Below are 17,569 nucleotides of genomic sequence, written 5' to 3'. Positions count from 1 at the left end.
TTTCTTCTGGCATGAAAATCTGTTACTTTTTACTGATACTGTAAGAGTGGAAAACCAAACAAAACCTGAGATTCCTTCCCCTGGAACACAGCAAGTTTCAACAGCCTGTTGGAGATATAACAAGGTTTTCCTTGATGTAGTGAACTGTTTACAGACCTGAGTAACTGTCAAGGATGCTGGTGGTTATTAAGTGAAGTAGTTTATTTTTGATGAAACTTAGAAATAACAAAAACTGGTTTCTATTCTGTGCATTAATATGCCTGTCGAGCAAATGGAAATACTCTTTAAGGAACATCTAGTTTGTAAATTAATAAGGATTTCAGGCCTGGAGTAGAGAATCTGTGTTAACTATGCAGCCATGGCAAAGACTGCTCTGTTGGAGGTGGAGTGTGTGGTTCTGCATAACAGGTGAACTGAAAATGACGGGTATGACAGGAGCTATATTTAAATGAGCCGAGCTGAAAGCAGTGCAAGAATAGAGGAAAACGATATACACAAATCATGGTGAATTCTGTCCTCCGCAGATCTATTTCTTTTGTCACAAGCAAAAATTGCTGTGGTGGAACACGAGGAACTAAGTTCTGTGACCGAATGAGTCAAAAAAACAGTCTGAATTTGGCAAAGGCACATGCCTTGTGGCATGTGAAGGGGTAAGGAACAAATGTCTTCTGGACAAAACTGAGCAAAAGAAAAGTTTCATTTTCTAGGACTTCAGAAGGATTTTTCCTTGTGTAGAAGGAAACTTCAAGATCACAATTTCCAGTGTCTTAGGTCAATGCAGTCATAGAATGTTTAAGCAGGATTTTTTCATGAAAGGTCAAAGTTGGGATAAATAATACTGTGAATGGGTCTTTGTCCTAGCCAAGTTCCCGCTTTTTTCCCAAGTATTTTTACGTACATTTTTGAGTTTCATCTGCTTTTGGTTTAAAGGAAGGACCGAGACAGTGTAGAGCAAGTGACATTATTTTGTACCACACTAGCCAGACTACACCAACGTGGCAAGAAGATCACATGCCTCCCGGTCTCTGGTACCGAGAAAATATTAAGGTAATTAAAGTCATAGTTTAGAGCACGTTCAGATTAGAGGAGCACCCCACAAAGGCTGTAGTGTCTTTATATTCTCAAGGGAAAGTCCTAGTGTTACCAAGTCAGTGTCAGTCCTGTCACTTCAGGCAAAGACAGCCTTTCATGTTTTAACTCACCAATCTGCCCTGGGGTCAGCCCTGCGCCGCTTCTGCGCTGAGAAAGTCACCATCTATTTGTGCCGTAACTTTTCATCCTACAGACAGGTAACTACAGGAGTAACTTTACTCCAGTTTTACCTCTTGACATTACTGAGATGACTTGTGTGTTTCAAATCATGTTCCTGGGTGGAGTCTTTCAGGTGGGGTGTGTAATCAATGGCATGTTTTTATTTAGGGAATTTACACTGTTATCAAAATCTAAGCTTAAAAGCACACTATGCTTAAAATAGCAAGTTACCTTTTTTTATTTGTTACAAAAGTTGAAATGCACTGTTCTTCTGTACTTCCAGACACCAGTAATCCTAGTAATGCTGCATTGAAGTGAATCTCCTCTTTGCTTTGGTTTTTTTTTCCCCTTTTTTCTTCTATACCATATAGATCTTGTGTCTGTCCTTGTTACATCAGACTTTCATAAGGGCTACTCAGGTTGATGTCCGTGCTCATCCTTTCAGTGAACATCTTTACTGCTTGCCAGTTTTTCCCCCTAAAGAAACTTCCTACATATTGAGCAAAGGTGATAAAAATGATGTATTTTTTTCTTACCACTCGGGAAGCTCCCGTTGGTACGGGCAGTATGGTGTGTGTTAGCGTTGTATCAGAAAGAGCCGCATTTCTCTTAAGTAGTGCTTTGTTATGAAGTTCATTTGACTGAAAATATTTTGCATGCTTAACTACCTGCTGGTGAATTTTTCTATGCCAAGTAATGTGTCAGGAGCTAGCGGAGCATAGTAAGTTAATTACTTGTGTGCATACTGTGAAGGAAAAGCAAACAGCAAGGCACCAGTGATACGAAGAATGAGACTTCATTTCAGTCGCCAGAGATTGTGTTGTTAATGAATCCGCTCAATCAGCAGGGAATTGGTAATGTAGATAAGACCAGGTATGGCTGTGTACTGATACGAAGATTAGTCCCTCAACCAAAACATTGTTTTTAGTGAGGGTTTGCTAATATTAAATAGTTTTTCAAAAGCACCGGTGAGATAGAATAACAGCCTGAATAATTATGGCTGTCTTGAAAAGACATGATGATGATGATCTTCTAATGTGCTCTGCAGACACCATATAAATCCAATATCTTACAGATTTCACCGTTAAGCGATACACTCCAGATTCCGTTTTATGGTATATGTCACCCTGGGCTGCCCAAACGCTGCTGTGACTAAACAGCACAGGGAAGCGTGTTCAAAGCGGGCTGCTGCCTTCCTCGCGTTGGGCCGAGAGGGGAGGCGAGCGCTGTGCGAAAGCACCTGCCTTGCTCCTGAGCATCCATCCGAGGTGGCAGTGCGTGAAGATGCTCCCGTCCGAGGGAGCGGGCAGCTGTGGGAGCTGCAGGCGGGGAGGTGAAGGGACAGGTGACGCTCTTACCTTGCCCTGGGGAAAATTCATCCCAGTGACAAGCTGTGGCCCGAAGCCTGCAAGCTGCATTCTGGGGTGACCGTCCCTAAACGAAATGTTCATGCAGTGCTGGAGGAAAGAACATTTACCCCAGCTTTTTTTTTTTTCTTCTTCTTTTTATTTAACTCAGTGTTTGAATGTGCACCACTGGTACTGTGGGAGTGAAATCTCCTGCAACGCTCGCCCCGACTCCATCCATCACAGCAGTCGCTTTGCTGCCAGCTCTCTGCAGCAGCTGGTTTTTCCCCACAGCAGCTGCTCAGCCGTTTGCGTGCAGGTTACCCGCCGCAGGGCAGCGCCGGCAGGAGGAAAGAGGCTCTGCCTTGTCCTGGCCGGGCAAGACTGCGGGGCCAAGGGACAGCGGGGCAGGAGGAGGGCTGCTGCCGGTGCTCTCCTCCAACACTAACACACTGCTACCGAAAACTCATCCGGGCAAGAGGGATGCGATGGAATAAGAGCCACCCTTAAGAATATTAGGTCTTTTTCATGACTTTGGTTTGTTGGGGTTTGGTTGGTTTGGGGGGCTTATTTTGTGGTTTGGTGTTTGGTTTTTTTTTAAACTCTGGACTTTCCTAATTGGAAAACTAAAGCTGGTTTTGAATAGTTTAAGCTGTTGAGTGTAACATACTGGAAATGGCAGATATGGAACAAAAATGAGAAAAACAGTTGTAAGTGTTCTCTGTCGGCTACAGAAGCAGCGCTGCTAGAGTACCTTAGGCTGGACGCTATGGCTGCTTATTGTCTTCCTATTTATTCCTACCAATGCTCTTAAATTAATGGTAGAAACATAGACTGAATGTTAATGGAAGTTGAGGCCAAGGTTCATGATGTGTCGTTAAGTAAAAGCTGGCAATCCCCCAGAAACTCTCCTGGGAGCTATTTTACTGGTGTGTATTAGTGAAAGGGACAGCTGGATCGAGAAGGCTGTTGTAACAGGGATGCCATTAACAACTTAGTCGGGCAAAAGTTGATTTTCACCTAAAATGGAAATATCATAGCAAAGCCAGTGTTTGTCAAGGTTCAATGAGTAATTTGGGGGACTGCAGTGTTGTCTGTGATATAATTAAACAATAAGGTCCTAGTATGGTGCCTGTCTTCTGGTCAGGTTAGGATCAACAAGAGGTATTGGAAAGCTGGAGGTGACGTGTTTCAGCAACAGATAATTTTATCTTCCCGATTTTATTTTTTAAGCCACCCTCTGCTTCGGACACTTCTGTGTTTTGTAAATTTTAAACCTGAGCCAAAGCAACAAGTGAAAATCCTTTTTGTAGCAGGTTTCTTTTGAAATCATGAGTACTTTCACTCTACCAGTGCCTCTGGATAAGCTTTATTGATATCAGCCCTCCCTCCCTTTATTCCCTTTCTATATTGCTCTGTGCTCTCTGTGGGTGTTTTATTAACCTGCATCCTGCAAAAATTCAATAAAAATATACAATTTTTTCCTTTCTTTCCTCCCTCTTCTCTTTTTTTTTCATGCTGTCTTTCAGAGACAGAGCTCTGGGGAAGGCTCTTTTGGTTAGTTACGAGGAACAGATGGGAATCAAGAAAAGGTACTTTCTGTTCCTGTACCCACCTAAATTGGAGGTAATTAAGTTACAGTGAGGCATCATTTACGTTAGCAGTTTCTTTGGTGAGATCACGGCTATTAAGGGTACATGTGAGAAGTAGTAGGACTGAAGTCTGTGGTGCTTTGAAAAATAACTGGAACTGTGTTTTTCCTAAATGTGTTTGCAGGCAGCCTGGCACCCAGGTCCATAGTAGGACAGTTGAGTCTTGCACACTTACTGCGCCTTTTATCTCTGCAGCTCTCCTCAAGTTTTGAGCAATCCTTGCAGATGCTCCGATGAGACAGGTGAACTTCTGCCTTTATAAAGGAAGGGAGTGAAATGGAGCATGTAGCTCCTGGTGGTAGGAAGGAGACAGAGATGCAAGATGGGGATTTGAGATTTCCTGACTTAAATGTCACAGCTTATTACTGTCACTGTCGTTCAGCGTTCATCTCTGAGCCGCTGGGCAGGTTCAGCGGCACGGGAGCTTTGATGCTTCAGCGGGGTCTCAGTCAAACCCTCAAACAAGCCAAGATCTCTGGTTTAAAGACAAAATGCCCCCATAAAGAAGGGTTCCTTAGCCCACCGTGCCTGTTCTTGCAGGTTTTCCGCTTGCCTCGCTCCTCCTGCAGCCTGAGGTCTCTCTACCACAGTTTCAGCTCAGCAGCCCCACTGCTGCCCGGTTTCAGCTTGGGCTGGGTCCTACGGGGACCATCACCCGCAACCCGGCGGTAAGGTCACAGGCGCAGAGCGGCAAGCTGTCTGCTCGCCCTCCTCGCTTTTGCCTGCGCTGGGTGTTGGCAAGGGATGCTGTAATTACCACCAAGCCCAATTCAGATCCTCTTCCTTTCTCTTCTTTCAACAAAGTCTTCTTGAAGCCCCCCAGGGCTCCATCTGCCTCTAACAACTCTTGGGTGGGAAAGTTTCCTGCCCAGTTTCTTCCTCTTGTTTCCTCTGTTGTATTTTCTCAGAGCTTTATTCACGCTGTGCTTTCTGCTTGGAGTAGCCCAGATGGAACCACGGTTTACATCAGCATTATATGTGCTTGTGCTCCTTCTTTGTCTATTTAATTCCATGAAACACCAGATTAATTTCTTCTTTTATCTTTGCTCTTTGGAGGAATTGGCGTTTCTTTGCTCTTCTGTCCCGTGGGAAGGTTGATCGCCTTTCTGTTGTGCTAGTGGGTTATGCAGCTCGGGGAGATGGCTTTGGAGAAGAAAGCATGAAGCAAAGTTGTTATAAAATATGGAAGGTTAGCCCAGGAGGGCTCCATGTTTTCAGATTTAGGGTGCTTCATGTTTGGTTGCTTGCAACTGTGTCTTACGTTGTTCAGCTGTAAGCTTTTCAAGGCAGGAGCTCTTTGCTGTTCTGTACATGGAAGAACGGACCCCTTCTTCCTTCTGCAGTATTTGGGCACTGCAGCAATATAAGTATTTCTGCTGTCAAGGTCCATCGTTATACAGCCATTACCCTGTAAAGGAAAAAAGGATAGTGAGAGAGAGAGACCCTTCCGCAGAGAAAGTTGTCCCGGCCATGACCTGTCCGAGGCACTCGTGCCCTGTCCGAGGCACCCATTACTGAAATGTATGTCTTCCAGCAACATAAAGTGCTGTCGTTGAGCTACTGCATTGATTCATAATACATCTTCATTCAGTAATTTCCATTAGGATTTATACTTTTTAAAATTATATTTAGGAAAAAATCTATTTTTATGTCTGTCCCTAGCCTTCATGGAGCTTTGCTCAACTAGTATAGGAATAGAAGAAGGTTAATTTACAATGTCTTCATATAAATTAATCTCCTGTTTTCTCCTTATATTGTAAGTTATCACCTCGTTTATTATATGCAGCTCGGGGTGAGCAGTTCTAAAAAGGCCTCAGACAGTTATGAAATGAATGGTGTGAGATGTCAGATACATTTATTAAAAACGCAGAAAATTATAAAAAACAGAGGATGGAGATGTATATTGTCTCAGTCACTTGCCACCAGCAGGCACCTTCTATACTACAATTTATCCTCCCACTCAGTGAGTTCTGCATAGTAATTTCATTGATATTGTTGTGCTCTCTGCTCAATATAAATATTTTTGAAATATTAGAGTTACAAAACTCAACAGCTCATTAGTTGTGTCTATCAAGAGTTTATTGTGTGAGACACCCCTTAAAAACCCCCAAACTATTTTGCCAGCACAGCTAAACTTAGTACCATTTTCACTTTTCTGTGGTGGTAAATTATTCAGCTCACAAATGCTAAAAGTTGAAATGTTTATGGAAAAAGCTTGTTTTAGTAATTACAGTTACTCCACTTTATTGGGAGCTTCCTGCAACATTTGTCTTAAGGTCCTGGTGTTTCCTGATGTTGGATATTTATCATACATTTGTGCCGCTGGCAGGTTGATAGGTACAGTGGGAGCTTCATACAAGATTCATGGCAGCTTCATACTTTTCTGAGGAACAAAATTAGGATGCAGAAAGTATGTATATGTATGAGGGAGATAGAGACATACATATATAAAAAAACCCAAATGTGTTTGTGACTATGTAATACAGATGTTCACATACATACTAAGGAATGCAAAGGTTTTGAAAACATATACATAAAAAATTTTGCCAAAGATAATTGAAGGTTAGAAGGTTTAATTAAAGAACCCAGCAATAATTGTAGCATCTGTGGATATGAAAATTTAAGGAGAACATGCACCTCACTCTGTCTTCAGGTTTAAAAGCTGCAGACATTATAGGATAGTTTATATTTAGGAGCATGGTTTAAAGCCTTTCTTTCTCTCTTTGCATCTGCCACATTTTGGCAGTGAGACAGTGTCACTGACAAAATCAGTTTTAAGATTAGCTTTGCTTTTACAGCCCCATGGCTGGGCATTTCTGGAGGTGTGGTGGCATTGGTGCAGGAAGGAGTTGTTGGTGCTTCTGATGTTGCTGCTAGCAGTTGCTCAAAGGTTATCTAAATCCAAACCCTTTTTGTTCCGTCTTCCTGTGTTTGTGTTTGTTCCAACAACTGCCGGTTAAGATATCCCTTATCAGAGATTGTTCTTCAGGAAATTTTCTTTCAGCTTCTTTCAGTTCTCCAAAAAACTGTCTTTGGCCGTTTATGACTCTCACATGTCTTACACACACTTTTCTGTATGGAGCTTGCAGACTGGATAATGCTTAGACCTGTTTGAGTCTCAGCAAGCTCTTCAGGATCTTGCTCTTGGTATTCGGTCTCATTTTTCAAGCAGTAATTGGAATTTTCTGCAAGCGTGAGTGTCTCATGTTAAATAGAGTGATGGCAGAGAATAATAAAATGAAAAGCCCTTTTCCCTCAGGGTAGGAAATCTTGAGATCTTTGTTCAAAACAGCACTGTGAACTCTAACTATGGGTTCTCCTTCTCCATCTCTTTGATTTTGGTATGCCATCATTTTAGACAGTATAATTTCAGCAACTTTTCCTCCTAATATAATGATTCAACAACTTGATTGCTTTCTCTGCAATGGGAAGGCCCCTGAAAGATGCCACTGGTTTTTATCAAGGCTTTCAGGGATTTTTATACCCTTACCCCTGCAGCCTCATGGTAAATCACTCAGCAAGAGATATGTCATTCAAATCATTCTTTTCTGCCTTACATCTAAATGCAGTCTTTAGGCTTCATCCTATGGGGTTCACTTTATTTCTTCTTCGTAGGAGGCAACTGGAGGTGAGAGGAGAGGGTGAAGGGAGGCTGATTTTTCAGCTGATTTGGGTCTGCAGTACGTGCCTTGCCTCCTGTCTTAACTCACATGGCATAAGCACCTTCCTTTGGTGCCTTCCTGGACTTACTGACAAGTTCCTTTTAAATGGCAAAAAGTGATGGTGAAGTCTTAGTTTATGGCATCGAGTAACAGTTTCAGTCTTTCTGTCCTAGGTAATAGAGAGGACCCTTAGACTGAGATTTTTGAAGGATCTTAAAATGCATTCAGTTCCATAGTGAATTTCACTGATGTTTGATTGTTTTTAAATTATTTTTTCCTGTTTGAAAATTTAGCATGCTATTGAAGTTCATTGCTTCGTAGCTGAGCAAGGACACCACTTTCTTGCTCTTTCTCAGTGTGAAAAAAAGGAATGTTTTTTGTTTACTGGTGGTGACATGTCTTTTCAGTGTTTCTTGAGATTTGGCTTGTGATGGAGCAGTTCAAGTATGACAGGGACTCAGAGGCAGAGATTCACAGCTTCAGTGTTCTCAGCTAAATGCTGAGATGTTTGGGCAGGTCATAGCTGCCAGTCTGTGCTAAGTAAAGCATCCCTATTTATCCAGAGTCTGTAAAACTTGCAGAGGTTCTTACCTGCTGTGGTCCTTTAAGTTACCCATCCACAGCTGTGCAAGCAAAAGTTGGGAGGTTTTTGTGTGAAGAGGAAATGCTATTTCATTCCATCCATCCTTAAAAACTGGTTGGATTTTGCCTTAAGAGAAGCCTGGAATTTCCCCTTTTATACCCACTTGCGCTGAATGGCACAATACTGTAACATATCTGAAATAGTGAGATGCTTTTGGAAACTCCGTGTCAGAGGGTGTCCCAATTGACTTGCAAGTGAGACTGGCTTTTAAGCGCTTGAATCCTTTCTCATTTTGTTTCTTGTGCTTTAAGCAGCAAGGCAGCTTGTGTTTGATGCTAGAGGCAACCAGCTTGGATGGCATCACTAACATACTCAGCCAAATACCACTGCCATCCGAGAAGATACTGAACCAGTGCTTAGCAGGTCTTTTGCCCTATTTTAGATGATCCTTCCAACCCAGCAAGAAAAGAGCCTTTGCTACTTTACAGGAGCCATGGGCATGCTGCCTCTAGTATAGATCATGTCTTCGTATGAAGAGAGGTTCTGTTGGCGTTACAAAACTGACCGTGCAAGTGAGCAGCGAGAGCCGTCTGCGTGTGGGGCGGTGAGGACAAAGTAGGGCTAGAAAGGGGTGAGGGATATAAGCCTTTCTTCAGTGCCCTTTTTCTTACGGCTCTGTAAATATCTGGACGAATAAATAATAAATAATCCTGGACGAATGATCTCCCATATTAAGATGGTGGGATAGGATGTCCCCATGGAGTGACCAAGCTAATTTGCTTTAATTGCAGAAGGTGAGGGGTTTTGGTTGCTTTGCAGTCATTACTACGATTTTCATTCAAAAGTGAAAAGTTAAGAGGCATCAAACAGAGACAAAGATTTGTCCGAGATAATTTTGTTAAAAAAACCCCAACAATAAGAACAAATAAAAAACCTCCAAAATTAAACCCCCTAAACTAGTTCTTTGCATGCCAGGCCTGGGATTTAAAGTCAGATTTTTGTGAAAATGTTAAAAACAAGTGAAATTAAAAAATCCCAAGTGTTGGTATTTCTACCTTTTTCCCAACTTCTAAATGAATGATCAAAATCACATTACTCAAAAAATGCTAATGTCTGTTAAGCTGTATCTGGATGTTGAGTAAAGGCATATGTGTTACACACCAGTCTGTATCAGAGTAGCTGATCCATTTATTGGAAAATGATTTAAAATCAAGGAAATGCCAGTGGTTTTAATAAGAGATGTTTTAAACAAAAGATTGTGGAAGAAAAATAAACATATATGATTTTTTTTAAGTGAAAGTTTTTATACAAGCTTTAATTAGATTTTGGCAGAATACATTATTTTAATGGGTTTTCATTAATGAAATTGCTCATTGTTTTGGCTGTACAGTAAAATGAAGAAAAAAGTAATCTTGAATTCTCTTTAAAGAGCAGCCTGTATATTAAAAAAACTATTAAAGATACCGCAGTCATTGACAGAAAGATTTTGCATGAGAAAAGAATGCAGAATCCATCTAGGAAGCATCAAGTAATTTCAGACAAGGATGGGTGATAACATCTCTGGCGTTACGTCTTGTTTGAAATGTCGCGTGTAGGAAGCCGCGGTGTTGCTGAGGTGTCTGACCCCAGCTCTTTTTCGTGCCTTGGAAGCCAGCGGCCCTTTTGCCCCCGATTTCGGCGGAGATAAGGTCAAGTCCCCAGAGACCCGGCTGCAATCCAAAAGGAGCTCGCGGGGTTGCCAGCCCCAGGAGATGGATGGGCTCTGCGGCTCCCTGAGCTGCAAGCGGACGTGGGGCAGGATTTCGGTGGAGCTGGAGTTACTGGGGCCGTGGTGGAGAGGTGCTCTGTCTTTTGTACCGGTCCAAGCCGGGGAACAGAGCAAGTGTCTGTGTAGCTCTGCGTGGTGGGACTGGGTGAGAAAACACCCTGCGGCAGCTGGGAGAGGGTGGCCTCATCCCTGCAGTGCTCAGGGGATCGCTGCGGCCAAATTCCCTTTCGTCACCGCTTTCCTTAGCGCCCAGCCCCATCCCATCGGTCAGGCGTTCTCCAGTCGCCACGTCGTCTTGCTGCCATGCGTTTGGTTGACCTGGGTTGCGAATAACCGCCCTCCTTCCCCGACGTGTGCGCTTAGTTGTCGGACCCGAGTGCATGATTTCCTGAGGCAGGACACTGACTTCAGTATCTGCAGGTGCCAAATGTTATCAGTCCGTTCTGGTTTTGTGCTGCTCTTGCATCAAATACTCCAGCTCCAGGATGGGGCTATCTGATGCTTACCTTTGCTTGCATCTTCAGTGGAAATGTGTATTATTTATTAACACAGGTGAGGGCTCCTAACTTGTTTGGTTTTGAAAACTGAATTATTTGTCAGCCCTTAAAAGGCCAATTCAGATTCATTCCAAATTTTATTTGATTAAAGCCACGATGCTTACTGTTGGAAAAATGAAATACAAATAGCTTTAAGTTACTCTGTTTCAGATGGGTAAATGTCACACACAGAATGAAGGGATTTTTTTTTTACTAGGTTTAAGTGTAACGGAGTCTTTATTTAGTGTCATGTTTTTATTTAAAAGCATTTATTTAAAGTTCTAAAAAACAAAGAATTCAATAAAGCAAGACAGGTGTAACTGCAAATGATTAATGATATAATTCTCAGTACTTTATTAAGTGTCTAACGCTGAAGAGATTTATACAGTGCAGAATGGCAATTGTGCTTTGATGGAAGGAATAGGTAATCAATACCTGCAAGCTTAGAAAAAGTGTTCTATTTCCTCCTCTAATGATATAGGGCTTTTTGCAAGGCAAGGATGTCTGGAGCATGAGACACTTGGAAGAAGAATTAATTTGAAATCTGTAGTGGAAGATCAGTTTCAATTAAAACTGCACTTGAATGTCCATGGAAAAACAGGCAGTTAGGCCTAAGCCTCCTGATGGCTACTAGTGAATAAATGAATCCCACTGCACTGTTCTTGATTACATTTTATAGGTTGTTGAGCATATTTTTTTCTGGATAGGGGATAGAATTTATTTACTTTGGTCTCAGGCTCAAAAATAAAAATCTTCTTCTCACTCCCCTAGCCCGCCTCTGCGTTTTCAGGCTAATTGTTAAAGCTGGGATGGCCCCAATCCTGCGCTGCTGGGAATGGAGATGTTGGGGTCGTGGCCTCTATTTCTGTCTAGAAATGCTGCCATAATGGCGTAGGTCATATTGCATGTAATAATTTGCATATCAAAAACTTCTGAAAGAAATTAATGGAAAACCTAGCCGTTTACAAAATCCTGTGCTGATTTTAACTAGCAGGTCTTGAACCTCTAAATCAGAGCTTAGCCTTATGACTGTAATTTGGGATGTCAGGACTTTGAGTCACAGCACCAGCACTAAGTTGGGGTTTTGAATTGCTGAGAGAGTTTCATTGCATTAGATTTTTCTTTAATAATTCAGCACCAGTACGGAAACATTTTATGCATGAAAACTAATACTATCGCAGGAAGAGAGCAGATACTGCTAGGCTTTTTTTTTTTTTTTTTTTTTTTAAATTATAGATTTAGAAGCAAGTGAAGCTACTGTATTTATAGAAAGAGCTGTATTGCTCTTAAATTAATCCAAACAAGTTAAATTAATTTAAAAAAAAAAAGGCAGACTTGATTAGTGTTTTTTAAAATGATACAAAGCTATACAAGCCTTTAAAGGTCTGTGAAAAACTACATTTCAGTGAGAGTCAGTCCCAGTACCTAAGTCACTTGAGGTTTTAATTCAACCTGGTGGTTGGTTGGTTTGTTTGTTTGTTTACCCTTATGGTTTATTTTATTCATTTTGACAAGACCGTTTTCAGTGTAAATTGGTTGAGAGCTGGCTATACTTTAAAAAAAAGAAAAAGTCTTTGTGACAAGATGCATGGAAGGAGCCCTACAGCCCCTGTTAAAATAAATCCACCTACTCAAAAAAAAAAAAAAAAAAATCTCCCCATTGACACCAAAATACTTAAAAAAGAAAAATTTCAGTGCACAGCTCCTTTTGAATGCACAGCTGAAACCACTGCGATAGCCTCTGTGAGCAGAGTGCTTTTGAAAGGCTCACCCCATGTTTATAACAAAGCCAAAAAACGAGAGCTGGCAGGTTTGATGATTATGTGTAGTACTAAACATTTTAAAGCAAATTGCCAAATTTCATGGAGTAAATGCAAGGTTATATGAAAAGTAAATCTGAATTGCCAATTAATTCACTGCAAACCAATTACTAAGAGCATCCTGATTCAGAAAAAATATCTGTTTGAGGGAACGCGTTTGGTTTTCCCCATATAGGTTTTTTAATAATTCTATTCTCCTTTTTTGTGGTACACTGGGAAATTAACTGGAATTGGCTTTCGCTGACAATACAAGTTGAACCATGGGATAAACGAAACTGATTTTTAACCTGGGCAGATGATGTAAATGATTTTTAAAGGATGTTGCTATTTTGCCTAATTGTAGTTGAAAGTAAAACACTTTCTTGTTGTTTTGGTTACGATACAGCGTTTGTGTGTGATGAGTATAGCACAAAATCTTGCTATTGATTAAGTGTCCTGCATTAGCAGGAAGAATGCATTTTGCAACTAGACAGATTAAAACCCAGGGGCCAAAGAAACTGGCCTTCACAACTGCTGGGTTTGGATGGCACTAATTGAATTTACATGCGCTTCTCAGACGCAAGGGTAATAAATGCATATTGGTGCATCATTTACTGCTGTCTGCCTATCGAACAGACATGCTGACTGTGTAGTTCAGAGGTACGATACAGGTATGACATCAGGGGTCTCGGGAGAGCAGAGTTCAACTCTGGGTTGTACCTTGGTTTTGGTAGATGAGCTTGGGCAAATTGCTTCCCTTCTCGGGCCATCAATTTCCCTGTCTTTACATGAGAATAATGTTGCTGATCCCTGCTGTAAAGCATTTCAAGAACTGTGAGTGAAAAGCGCTTTACAAGAACTCTGTGCTGTTATTTCAGGAGCTTAAACCACTGTTTGCACTCACAGGAAGATAATCTCTTAGTCTCTGTTAATACAATTTAAGAGTTGGAGAGGGAGGTCATAAGAAAAAATTGAAATTCACTGGAGATCCTCCTGCATGTGCTGCTGAGGGTCGCAGGTTAGAGCTGGTGGGGATGACAAGGTCTTTGCCTGAAACCTTTTATTTTCATGTATTATTTTTATTGACTCTTCATGCTGGAGAACCTTGCAGAATGGGCAGGGTGAGTTAGGGCTGTGGCAGACAACCTCTGGCAGATTTAGTGGTGGTTTGCGATACTAGTTTTTGCAGCCCCACCGCCACACCATAAGACACTGCTGCTTTTCTTCTCCTAGCAGCAGTGCTCGTGCAATCTTGTCACGAAATTTAGTTAAACAGTTTGGGGTCTGAGGACTCATTAATACACCAAAAAGTAATCTGGAGCTGGTGAAAGCTCCAGAACAGGAGCAGGACGCACTCCTCCTGCTGTGCCTTGTGGGTTGGGTGGACAGCTGTGATAACACTGAGTATCTTAAACTACTAAAAAATACTTTCAAGCATTTTGCTGAGCCTGTGAGGACCCTGATGTGCTGGGGAGAGAGGCTGCTGGTGCCATTTCTCTTCACAGCTGTAGCATGCTCATCTCTTACCGACCTTGAACAGTGGCTAGCGATGTGCTCACAAAATACAGAAGTTTATATTGCTTTCTAGAACTTAAACTACTCCCTGCAATTTTTTTAAATAAAAAAAAGAGAGTAGAGGGGTGTGGAGAGGAGGAGAGGTGACAGTATTTGGCTCTGCGTCTGCTTTTGGCTAGCTGTCATGTAATACGGATGGCTCTGATGTGCCCAGGTACAGCCACATATGCAAGACACTGCCCATCAGTCCTTGGAGCTTCTCATTTACTGCTGCTGTTTGACTTGACTTGTTTTGAGAGAGTAGTTTACATCAGGTGAGAACAGACTGTGCTAATAAGGAAAACAGAAAAGTCATGTAAGAAGAGCAGCAAAAGGAAGTTATAGTATTTTTTTGACAGGTCATTGTCCTCTTTACTTCATCCACCCAGAGTAATTTATTTTTTTCCCTTTGTTGTTTTCTTTAAATTTAATAATATACATGTAGCTTAATACTTTGTTTTTATCTTCTCTGGCCTCAAAACCTCTAAAAGAAATGAGATCGTTAATAAAGATCCTATTATCTAAGCAGAGTATTGCACAAACACAAGTTAATGGGTAGCTGTTACATTATTTGTCTCGTGAAAAGGTAAACTATATAGTAATATATTAAGGCTGAAGCTTTAGGAAAGTTCCTGTAACACCATGCTAATTGATAACATATGCACGAGGGGAACTTGGGAATTGCAGATAGTTTTATAGAATAGTAATTAAAAAAAAAAGGCCATTGTTCATTACCGCTAGAGGCAAAGTTGGAGTACTGCGCAAAGCTAATGGATTTCAATCTCCTCATAAGTTTACAAGTCTTAACCTCTTTCAAATGTGAGAAGTGTAACTGTGGTGGAGTTACTTGGGGAGCTTAAGTGCTTCATCCTCTTACTTAAGAGTTATCCAGAACTATTGAGCCACTGGAATGTTAATTGGCATTGGTATTTTTTAACAGGTACCTATGGTCCCGAGCACTGGGTTACTTCCAGCGAGAAGTGCGGAGGTTCTCACCAGTCTCCCATAGACATCGTAGACCATCAGGCCCGTGTTGGAGATGAGTATCAAGAACTGCAGCTTGATGGTTTTGACAATGAATCTTCAAACAAGACTTGGATGAAAAACACAGGAAAAACGGGTATGTTCTTTTCTGTTTGTCTCCATAGTCTGTCTGCAGTCAATTAAAAATTCAAGCCATGTTCCGCTCTCCTCCTCCTTTTTCATTGTTCTGTTGTTTGGGTTTTGCTGCCCTTTTTTTTTTTTTTTTTTTTTTTTTTTTTTTAATATAATTTTCCAGCAGCAGCCACCTATCTCTGCCTCTGCATTCTGTGCAAAGCTAGTTCTGCAGATTGATTTTAAGGGGTTTTTTTTAAGGTGGGTTTTTTTTTTTTAGGTTCTCAGTATAAAATAATTCTCTTGGTAGTCAGTTGTTCCTCAGCATAAAAGGCTGTATAAGAGTTTCAAGGTGTAACCTTGAATTATCAGCTTTGGGAGGCTGTAACATCTAATCCAAAAGAATGCTGAGATGCAAGGCTCAGGGGGAAAGAAAGGGGAAGTCTTAGAAATTGGAAGGTTTTAGAGAAGAAAGAGCAATAACTGCTCAGAGTAGTGGGGGCTTATTAATGTGTTTCTGATATGATTATAGCACTGTGTTCTTCACTTAACTGAATCCTCTTCTGCTCTGTCTGTTCTGGCTTTTAGAGAAAAGAACAGTCAGAGCACTGCTTATTTTTACCAAAACAGTTCACTGAAAGGTCAAGGTTGATTTATATGCAAAGCTGCATGCATTTGATTACTCTTTAATTCTAAAAATGTAAAAAGCAGAAATTATAAGGCCACCCTCTTCATTTGGCAAGGTCAAATATTTTTAGGGAATTGGATTAAACCACTAATTAATTCAATTTTATTTATTGGAAGTATTTTTTTATCTGTATTAACACTCGACATGCATCTCTATAGTGCTTTCTGTAACGTGTCTCTAGTCAGAGGTCTGCTAGCAAAACCCAGGGCATGTACCTGCTCTGGGAGTTTGCAACACAGCTGTGCGTGCAGCGTGACCTCAGATACACCCGTTGCTTCCAGGGGACTTTGGATCTGAGCCGCAACCTGGAGTCCAGCAAACACTTCAGATCCAGTTCCAGCAATTCAGGATCTTAGCAGGAGTTGAGAGTTATTGCCCCTCAGATGAAGTGGAGTGACAGGCTGTGATCCTGTTTTCTTTCACCGCAAAGCAAATCCAGTTAACATAAACCACCACCAAGCATAGCTTGGGTTTTTGCTGCATTACTGAGGGTTTTTTCCAGCTTCACTAAGAAATGCTCCTCTTTGCTTTGAAAGCCTGACTTTGTTGCCCCTTGTAGCAACACGAGGTTCAGGCAAGGTTGAATGCTATGGAAATTTGGTGCTTAATTAATCTATTCATGTTATGCACCCTGCCCTTTTGGTCACAGAGGGGTGTTTGTAGTAACCAGCAATAAATGTAATTAGAAATACCACAAAAAAGTGATACGCTATTCTTCTAAGAAAGATGCTAATGCTATACTGTATGTGTAATAGGAACGTATTGCTGCACATAAAATAGGAAACCATGTTGAACTGAAACGTGCCAGCAAATTTTCCAGTCTCCATGCAGTTGGCAATGAAAGCTGTATCTTCAGTCTTCTCTGCTGGGTGATTTTAGCACTGCCGCTATATTTGATTTCCTCACCCATTGGGGTATGGATTTTTGCTGACAAGTTATTGCTTCGCAGAGCAACAGTAACTGTCACTTTTCTTGGTAACTTACGGCCTTTTACTGGTAACGTGAAGACTCTTTTTGCCTTGCTGTCATCCCTGATTTCTTCTGCTGAGCTCTTAACTCCTCCCTTACTTTATCAAGTCCCATTCCTTTTCTTGGTTTTCTGACCTTTTGAAGAAACTTGCCTGGGATTAATTTTTAAGGTGGTAAGTGGCAGAGCAGCAAACCAAGTAGGATGTTTTGGCTTGTGGGTAGAACATAGAGGCAGGCTGTGCCATAAATTGCGATGCATTTTGGCAGCAGAGTCTTGGAGCAGATGGCCGCATGAGACCTTCATATTGCAGACTGACAGAGACAGTAAACTAAATATCTGTTTAAGCAATGGTGATGGATGTGGAGGGCATTTCTCAGCAATTAATGACTGGTTAAAAGAGACAGGAGTCCGAGGGAAAGCCAAAGGCCCTTACCCTTGACGCTCATTAACTGGCAGGAAATGCGTTACTTGGGTTATTGTTATTGCTATTGGACCTAATAATTTTTTTTAGGATAGAACAATTAGTTATTTTTATGCTCTGAAATGTTAAAAGGTACAGAGATTATTGCTCTTTAGATTTGTTGTGCTCTTTCTTGTTTTTCCCCGCATATAAGGTAAATGGCAGACATGTACAGAAAACAGTGTTTCATTCAGAAAATGGAAAT

At 41.3% G+C, this 17,569-nt stretch overlaps 1 protein-coding gene across 1 annotated transcript in view; it reads left to right on the top strand.

Annotated features, from left to right (window-relative positions):
- Positions 1 to 17,569, top strand: part of PTPRG (protein tyrosine phosphatase, receptor type, G) — a 412,490-nt gene that overhangs the window by 207,873 nt on the left and 187,048 nt on the right. Inside the window, exon 3 of the mRNA XM_010571016.1 lies at positions 15,092 to 15,271. Coding sequence (XP_010569318.1) covers positions 15,092 to 15,271 — 180 coding nt within the window. The remainder of the gene's footprint in view (positions 1 to 15,091; positions 15,272 to 17,569) is intronic.

The sequence above is a fragment of the Haliaeetus leucocephalus genome, unplaced genomic scaffold, assembly GCF_000737465.1.
Source record: "Haliaeetus leucocephalus isolate CR32 unplaced genomic scaffold, Haliaeetus_leucocephalus-4.0 Scaffold2, whole genome shotgun sequence".
NCBI lineage: Eukaryota > Metazoa > Chordata > Aves > Accipitriformes > Accipitridae > Haliaeetus > Haliaeetus leucocephalus.
This window is presented reverse-complemented; position numbering and strand designations above follow the sequence as displayed.